General features: G+C 42.7%; 1 protein-coding gene across 2 annotated transcripts in view; it reads left to right on the plus strand.

The window, feature by feature from the left end:
- The window catches only part of FAM81A (family with sequence similarity 81 member A), a 75,727-nt gene extending 69,171 nt beyond the window's left edge, over window positions 1-6,556 (plus strand). For both annotated transcript variants that reach the window (XM_025472638.3, XM_025472639.3), the window contains exon 9: window positions 1,165-6,556. In XM_025472638.3, the coding sequence (XP_025328423.1) occupies window positions 1,165-1,289 (125 nt within the window). In that variant the 3' untranslated portion in view covers window positions 1,290-6,556. The remainder of the gene's footprint in view (window positions 1-1,164) is intronic.
- The last annotated feature ends 2,878 nt before the right edge of the window (window positions 6,557-9,434 follow it).

The following is a 9,434-nucleotide window of genomic DNA, read 5'->3' on the forward strand; positions in this document are numbered from 1 at the left end:
CCACTGAGCCACCCAGGGATCCCCTCTATACATCTTTCATAGAGATTAACCAATTGTTAACATTTTGGAAATTTGCTTAATCTCATTGTGTGATAGGAGTGCATGTGTGTGTAAATATAATTTATTTTCCTAAATCATTTGACAGAAAGTTGAAGTCATGATGCTTTTTTACTCCCTTATTATTTCAATCTATATACCCTAGGGACAGTGAGATTCTCTTAAATAACTATAGTCCAGTGCAATATTGAGGAATATTTTTTTAGTACTCAATTTTCAACTTTCACTACTGTTTCCTTAATGCAGACCTTTCCTGGTCTAAGTTCTATCCCCAAACCATACAGCATAGTTAGTTATCATGTTTCTTTATTTAGTATCTTTTTTTTTTTTTTTTTTTTAAAGATTTTTATTAGGGATGCCTGGGTGGCTCAGTGGTTGAGGTCTGCCTTCAGCTCAGGGTGTGATCCCAGGTCCGGGATCGAGTCCTGCATCGGGCTCTCCACAGGGAGCCTGCTTCTCCCTCTTCCTGTGTCTCTGCCTCTCTCTGTGTGTCTCCCTGTGGAGAGCCTGATGTAGGACTTGATTCCAGAGCCCCGGGGGATCACGCCCCGAGCAGAAGGTACATGCTCAACTGCTAAGCCACCCAGGCGTCCCTATTTAGTGCCTTTTAATATGGATCAGTTCCTTGGTGCTGTTCCATCATTAAAGAACATAGGCCAGAGTTCTGTGGAATGTTGTGTCAGTTTGTGTCTGTCTGCGTCCTCTTACTAGATTCAGGTTGTGCATTTTGGACAGAAATGCCACAGAAGCGGCATGTCCCTCACTTATCGGGGATCCTTTCTCAGGGGTATGTGATGTTGGTTTCCAGGTATTATGCCATTGGCTTTGACCCCTTGGTTAAAGTGGTAGCTGCCAGATTTCCCCACTGTAAGAGTTCCCTTCCCCCTTTGTAATCAAATAGTAATCTGCAGGGAGATAATCCAAAACTGTGTTAACTATCCTGTTCCCTCTCAAACTTTTACTCCAGTGAAGTTTCAGCATCTAGTGGTAACCTTCGCCCAAGTCAACTATTATTCTATGCAGTAGAATTTGACGCAGCATTGGTTTTTTTTGTGTTTTTTGTTTTTTTTTCATATTAACTCTGGTGAAATTTACCTCTTCCTAAAGGGTTTACAGCCATCTATGAAAGCATAGGATCCCTCAGGCAAGTTCTTGAAGCCAAGATGAAGTTGGACAAGGACCAGCTACTGAAGCAAATCCAGCAGATGCAGAAGCCAGAAGCTCCCCTGTGAAGGGAGCCAGGACCAGGACCTCAGAAGGGGTTTTGCCAGTGGGGCTAGAGCTGGATACCTCTGTAGCCAGGCTGTCACCGCATTCAGGATTGTTCTACTCATGGCGTGCATGTGCCAAGCAATGTTTTTTCATGGGTCTAAATGTTTACCTTGAGTCTCGAAAACACTTTCTTTAAAAGTATTAAGTACAATTTTTACCACTCTATTCCATTTCTCTAAATTCAATGGAATATCCTCCCTGCCCCTTGATTGGGAAAGGCTTCTATTCCCTTCATTTTATGAATGAAAAGACTTAACAACTTTCCTTCAATGCTTGACGCTCTAGCCAAGACTTTACTATTTTGAAAAATGTCATGGTGATTTTTTTTTAAATTAAGAAACAAATGAATTGTCACAGGAATGTGTTGCTCCTCACCCTAAATTAAGAGAATGTCCTGGTAGATTAGAATTCAAACTTTTAGTCCATATTTGGATTTTATTACTGTTAATCTGTGCATTTCTTATATGGTTATCTTCTTGTAAATCTTCTGTCTTTTGTAGGGAGAAGGGATTTAACTTTTGGAAAACCACCCCCCCACACACACGCACATACCATTTATGTAATGGAAATAGCTTCAAAATTGATAAAACTGCCATATACATTGCAAATTAAAATGGAAACTTAAGACAATTATCTAGATAATGCAAGGCACAATGTCTACATCAACCACCTAGTTATACCAGGTTTTAATATTGAAAACTTTTTTCAATTATCCACAGCCTGTATAGTGATAGCCATATATTTAATAATGGAATGGTGGTTAATAGTCTGTTTATTGCACAATTAATTGTTTGTTAATCATAATAGGATGTGAGAATTTTTCAGGCTTTATGATCTCTTCTCTAAATGTTTCCAAAATTGGCACAAAGTGCTAACTAAGGTTTATATACACTTATTGTAACTGTATTCTTGTGCCTTGGTTTTACCACGTCAATGCACTGTATCCTATAAAAGTTTTACAGACAAAATAGAAGGCATGATAATACATCAGAATTATGATGTAAAAATGGGATCCTATGTAATTTTTAAATGTTCTAAAAATTTTATCACTGTTAAGACATTGATCATTCAGTATTATTAATGAAATAGAAATTCATACTTTTGTATGGACAGAGAATCAAATTGATATTGCATTTATAACATTGTCAAGAAACTTTCATTTTGAGCAGCTTTGTAGATGATGGGTGTTTTCTTTTCAATCGCCATATTTGATTAATCATTGAAAATTGGCACCAGTGAAATTGTTCACCTGTGTATGTACAAACCAATGGTGAGACACACTGTTCTAAACTGTGAGGGTGCCCAAGAAAAGGAAAACAATTCTTTAAAAATTAAAAAAAATTGTTTTTTGTTTGCCAAGGACTCAGGAAAATTAAAGCATTTTCTATTTTTAGGATAAATCATAAATGAGATATATAACTGGCTATTACTGTTTACCCATTTAAAATATGCTGCTAAAGTATATAATATTTTACCTTCAATGGCTGGACACATTTTTTTTTTAATTTGGACCTGAGAAATCATATAAGGAATGTGTCATCCAACATATATTTCCTTATTTTGTCATAAATCTTTGCATCTCTATATAGGAAAACTATTTCCACTTAACAATGAAAAACAAAGGTTCATGCTCTTTTCCAATCAGAAAGTGAATTTTTTTTTATGGTGGAGTAACCACATTTAACCCAGTTTTCCCTGTTGAAGCACAAGCCACAGCACAGAGAGTTATGCCCCCTCCAATGTCCTTCTCTGTGGTCTCGTGAGGAGGAAGAACCAGCATATGGGACTCCTGGGGAGAGCGGGATAGCTGGACTCGGGTCAGGGGGTGACAGGAACAGGTGGCGGTTGGCTGTCCACTGAAATTGCTCAGGTGCTTCTGACGCTGCCAACCTGCTGTCATGAGCTCCAGCAGGGGTTCTCCACTCTGACAACATGTTGGAGTCACCTGGGGAGTTCAGAAAGCTACCAGTGCCCAGGCTGTCCCCTTGACCAATGAAGCCAGAACCTCTGGGAGGTGGGACACAGGACAGGCATCAGTAGGTACCAGAGGCCCCAGGGGGATGTCAGGGGCTGCTGAGGTTGTAAGCCACTGAGCTACAGAGTACTCTTATGACCAAAGTTTAAAAGAGGATCAGCTTCCACATTCTTTCCTTTACCAGAAATTTGCAATAAAAAGAATAGAATTTCCAAATAAATGTGGCACATAATTTTTAAACTTAAAAGTATTTTAGTGTGAGGCAACCGCCTGGGAACTGGAAAGTCATGAGAAGCTGCTCCTTCTGTGGGTTTCCCAGGCTGCGGTGCCTTCTCACCTCTGGAATAATGCCAGCGGGCAGTTGCCAGTGTGTGCACTGTGCACCTGTGCTGCTGCTAACCTGGTGTGTGTTCCCTTGTTTCATTGTAGCAACAAGTACTATTCGCTTCTCCATTTTACAGATGAGAAAAATGGGTCGCCTAAAGGTTGGGCAACTTGCCCTCAAATCCTGCAGCTAATAAGTGGGATCCATGATTCACACCAGGCAGCCTACTTCCCAGTCTGGGCAACCAGTATGCCACTATCCTACCTCTAAAGAGGCATCCTTGCTTCCCATGTAACTGACTCATCAGGCCACCAACTGCAGCCCCCTCTCTACATGACCTTACAGCTCTACCATCTGAGTCCTTTTGCTTTTTAATGTCCCAGTTCCAAACACCTAAGAGAGGCACCTTAGTAGCTTCACTTGGGTCAGATGTCTTCCTCTGGTTTATCCGGAGGCAAGAGAGGTGGGGTCAGTTGGTGCCACAGGACTGTAGGGTCCCAGGCATTTCATGCCCTGTGCTTGGGCTGTCCTAGGCAGTGGACTGTGGTTCTGTGTATTGGGAGGTGAGTCATGTTGGGTGACTACAGAGCAGAACAGATGAATGATTCCTTCTAAACTCTGGTTATCCCACTTGGCTCTCAGTCTGAAACCCACAAACCACCTATGACATCCTGGAAACTCAGTGGTAACTATATGGAGTTCTTCTGTCACTGCCCTCTTCTAGCTGTGTGATCTTGGGCAGTTCCCTTAACCTTTCTGAATCTCTGTTTTCTCATCTGCAGAATGGAAATTATAATTGTTTAAAAGAGGCAGCTAGGTTATAACTTTTGAAATGCTGAAGTAGTTAATATAATATTGGGTATTAAATGGTCAAATATAGGGTATAGAAGGGAAGATCCTGGTGGTATAACATAGCAAGTAAATGGGAGGGGTCCATGTTTTGGTTCAAAGCATCCTATTACCTGCTGGGATCATTTATGGGAAGTGACTCTAACCTCCAAGAAGGTATCCCAGCCTGAAACACAGAAGAGCAGTAGAGCCTGGATGAAGAGATAAGTAGCCAGGACCAGAATCAGGATAGTCCTTGAAAGTGGGGGAGCTCTGGGCAGATCCTCAGGCTAGTCAGGCTTATCTCGAGCAGGCTGTCTTCCCCAGGACTGAGCCTAGGATGAGGTGTGTCCACTGAGGGGCCAGTGTTGAGAGGGCTGCAATGGGTGGGATCAGACCCAGAAGGTAGAAGCAATGAATAAGCAAATGTGGTATATACGTACAATGGAATACTATGGAATACTATAGCAAAGAAATCCTGACACATGTTATAGCATGGATGACTCTCGAGGGCATTTTGTTTAGTGAAATAAGCAAGTCACCGAAGGACAAATGTATGATACTACTTCTATGAAGAACATAGAAGAGTCAAATTCATAGAAACAGAGTAGCATGATAGTTGCCAGAAGCTTGGGGGTGAGGTGGGGAATGGGGAGCTAGTATTAAATGGGTACAGAGTTTCAGCTGGAGAAAAGGAAAAAGTTCTGAAGATGGATGGTGGTGATGGTTGCAAACAACGTGAATGAACTTAATGCACTTAATGTACTTAATGACACAATGTACCTTAATGTACTTAATGACACAGAACCATACGTTTAAAAAGGATTAGGGATGCCTGGGCAGTGCAGTTGGTTAAGTGTCCAACTCTTGGGTTCAGCCCAGGTTGTAATCTCAGGGTTGTGAGACCTAGCCCCGTATTGGGCTCTGTGCTCAGTGGGGAGTCTGCTTAAGACTCTCTCTCCCTCTCCCTCTGCCCTTCCCCTCTGTGTGCTCTCTCTCTCTCTAAAATAAACAAATCTTTTAAAAAATGGTTAAACTAGGGGTGCCTGGGTAGCTCAGTCGGTTAAACATCTGACTCTTGGTTTCGGCTCAGGTCGTGATCTCAGGGTCCAGGGATTGAGCCCCTTGAGACAGGCTCTGTACTCAGCAGGGAGTCTGCTTAAGACTCTCTCTCCCTTCCCTCTCCCTCTGCCCCCCCCTCCAAATAAATCTTTAAAAAAAAGATATATGTACATTTTACTAGTTAACCATTTTTATTTAAAAAAAATTTAAAGACCATTTTAGAGAGAGAGAGCACATGTGTGAGTGGGGGGAGGGGCAAAAGGAGAGGGGGAGAGAGAGAGAGAGGCAGACTCCCTGCTGAGCACGGAGCCTGACACAGGGCTTGATCCCACGGCCCTGAGATCACGACCTGAGCCAAAATCAAGAGTCAGATGCTCAATGGACTGAGCCACCCAGGCACCCCAAAATGTACATATGTCTTACAAACAACAAAACAAAAGAAATGGATTTCTTAGCCTTCCAGTTGACCCTTCAGATGAGACTGCAGCCCTGGCAGCTTTACTGCACCCTTCTGAGAGATGTTGAACTAGAGGTGCCCAGCTAAGCCATGCTCGCACGTCTGACCCAAAGAAACTGTGAGATGATAAGTATTTGTTGTTTGAAATTGCTACATTTTGGGGTAATCTGTTATATGTAGCAATAGAAAACTGATGCACTGGCACTGGGTAATTTTGACACAACTGTTTTGTGGAAATGCGTATTTCTTGTGCTACAAATGACATGTTCACATATATAATCTCATTTAATACATTTTCTGAGCAGGACATGATCTTAACAACTTATACTGAATGGCATATATACCTTATCTCATTTAATCTTTGTAATTACCCTATTTGGTGTGTACTATTATTTCCATTTTGTGGATGGAGCAGAGAGGGAAAAGTTGAATGTTGACTAATATTACAGTTGACTCTTGACCAACACAGATTTGAACTGCTAAGGCCCACTTACATGTGGATTTTTTTTTTTTTTATAAATACAGTACTGTAAATGTATTTTCTCTTATGGTTTTCTTAATAAAATTTTTTTCTAGCTTACTTTGCTTTTTTTTTAAAGGTTTTATTTATTTATTCATGAGAGAGACAGAGAGAGAGAGAGAGAGAGGCAGAGACACAGGCAGAGGGAGAAGCAGGTTCCATGCAGGGAGCCGGAATGCAGGACTCAATCTCGGGATTCCAGGACCATGCCCCTGGCCAAAGGCAGGCACCAAACCGCTGAGCCACCAGGGATCCCGCTTTGTTGTAAAAATATACAATGCATATAATTTACAAAATACGTGTTAATTGACTATGTTATCAGGAAGGCTTCTGGTCAACAGTAGGCTATTAGTAGTTAAGTTTTGGGGAGGTCAAAAGTTATACCCAGACTTCCGACTCTCTAGGGGTGTGGGGGATAGTTGTTGGTGCTCCTAATACCCTGCATTGTTCAAGGGCCAGCTGTTTATAGAAGTTGAACGTGAAACAAAGATCATATAGCTAATTAAGGGAGGAGCAGGGATTTGAATCCATATCTATATGTCTTCAAAGTCTAGGCTGCCATTTTGCTTCAAGAAAGCCAACACCTACACATAAGTTGATTTCAATATCTAACAATTGTTCGGAGTCAGAATACTATTTAGCTTAGTGGTTCTCAAAGTGTCCCCAGACCAGAAGCCTCACCGTTACCTGGGGACTTGTTAGAAATGTCAGCTATCAGTCCCATGCCAGACTTCCTGAATCCCCAACTCAGATGGGCTCAGCCTCAGGACTTTGACAACTCCTGCTGTTGATTCTAGTGCAAGTTAAATTTGAGACTTGCTGATATAGAAGTGACTGTAATACAGTAGCCCTTCACCCATTTAAATTTAAATATAATCACAATTAAATAAATTCCTTGGTTGCATTAGCCACATATCACGTGGCTTAAGAGCCACATGCGATTAGCGGTTATGATATCGTCCCATTCAAATGTAGAACATTTCCTTTGCAGAAAGTTCTGACAGCCCTTGCTCTTTCAACTGACAGCTCTGATCAAACTCTGTACCTTTATCTGTCAGCCTAGAATGAGATTTGGACCTGGAACTTTCCTTCTGTCTTATCTCTGCAATCTTACGTCAGTTGTCCCTATTAGAATTTCGCAGGTCTTCATTTATAAGGTTTTGTCATACCTGCTGGTTCTGATGAGTGGATACTGCTCCTGGGAGCACTGTATTGAGAAGGATGGGGAGGCTGGTGCCAGACTGCAGGGGAAGGGCCACAGTGTGCCAGCCAAGAGGCAAGGCTGTGTGTTGCATGTCTGCCAGGTTCACACCAGAAGCAAAGAGTTGTCGGCCAGGGGAACTCTTGGGTGATTCTCAGGCTCCCCAGTGAAAGCGACTTGTCAGATTGGGATTAGGGGGAGGCAAAGTGACATTCATGTTGGAAAATTAAAAGGGACACCAAGAACGCTGTGATTAAGAAGTGTTAACACAATATATATTTTTTAACACAGTATTTTTAAGATCAAAATCAATGCAAAAAAATTTCAAACCTTAAGGACCAGATTCAACTATATTGTGCAGAGCCATTTTGGAACCGAGGCCACACAGAAAGAAAACTGCTTCTAAGTACAGGTTGCACGTAATTTTAAATGTTTGACATTTTGTTCATTGTGGATTTTTGTTGTCTTTAATATAGATTTTTAGCAATATTTCATTAACATATTGTCTCGATGACCCGATTTTGGCTGCTTCCCTCCTTACATTTAGCATTTGAAGAGCGTGCCCCACTCATCTCATCCTGATTGTTGCTCTGCCCAGATGTCTAGAAAGTTGGAGCTAAAGTCAGGGCTCAGTTACTGTAGTTAGCTTATCTCCAGCATCTCTGATTGCCTCGGATGGTCTCTTCTCACTTTTTATCCCTAATTGCCATGTTTCGTTTAATTTTCCGACTCATGACTTCATTCTCCCTGGAACTAGGTTGGGACCCAAATAAAGCCAAGACCTGACTCCTCTCTGAGACCCGAGGAAGGGCCTCCAGGGAGTGCAGCTCTCAGGGATGCGCTGGCCTCTGACGCCCCCGCGTGGACGGAATAGAAACTCCCGGGGAATCCGTTTGTGTAGGAAGAATCCACCGCCAAGGAGCGCCTCAGTGGAAAGGCCCTTGCAGGTCACGGACCTCAATTCTCTTATTTTCTGGAACAGAAAACAGAGTGCCAGAGAAGTTAGAAGTAGGGTGGGCAGGGGAGTGAGTATGGTAGTATGACAGGCTGTAACCATAACAGTGATTTAATACCAACTCTGCACTGGCTGGCCCTTGGCAGGGAAAGCAGGCCAAGGTTTCTGCCTTTATGGGATTTTAAATCCAGCTTGAGGTGGGGATGGGGAGAGAAGGTAGGCAAGGAAGAAAATACCAAGTATGTCAGATGACGGTAAGAAGGTCAGATACCAACTGTGTCCGATGACGGCTTTGGAGGAAGACACAGCAAAGGCAAGAGTGGGGAGCGCCAGGAGGGGAGGTGCAGACCCAAACAGGATGGCCAGAAAAGGCCTTGCTTGCTGAGAAGCAGAGACCTGTAGAGATAAGGGAGGACCAGGAAGATACTTGCAGAAGAATTTACCTACATCTTGTCATTTCTAGAAAATAAAGCTAATTTAGGTGTTCGGGGTCCATCTAGCTGCCAATGCTTTGTCCTTCCAGCTGCACAGTTAGTTAGTAAGGGCCTCCTGCCTCCTGCCATGAGAAACTCTGAACGTCTCAAGTGAACGTCACTTGGCTCCTCATTCCCACACCCTGGGTGACCAATTCCCTGGATTCAGTTCCCTGTTTGAAACACCCAGTGAGGTTTCTGCTTTCCTGAAAGGACCCCGACTAGCGTAATGCTTCAGGAGAGTGGACTGTGCCTGTGATTGTCATGCTTCGTCCACACCTCATGCTCTTCCTCTGGTGCTGTGGGGCT

Source organism: Canis lupus, chromosome 30 (assembly GCF_003254725.2).
Source record: "Canis lupus dingo isolate Sandy chromosome 30, ASM325472v2, whole genome shotgun sequence".
NCBI lineage: Eukaryota > Metazoa > Chordata > Mammalia > Carnivora > Canidae > Canis > Canis lupus.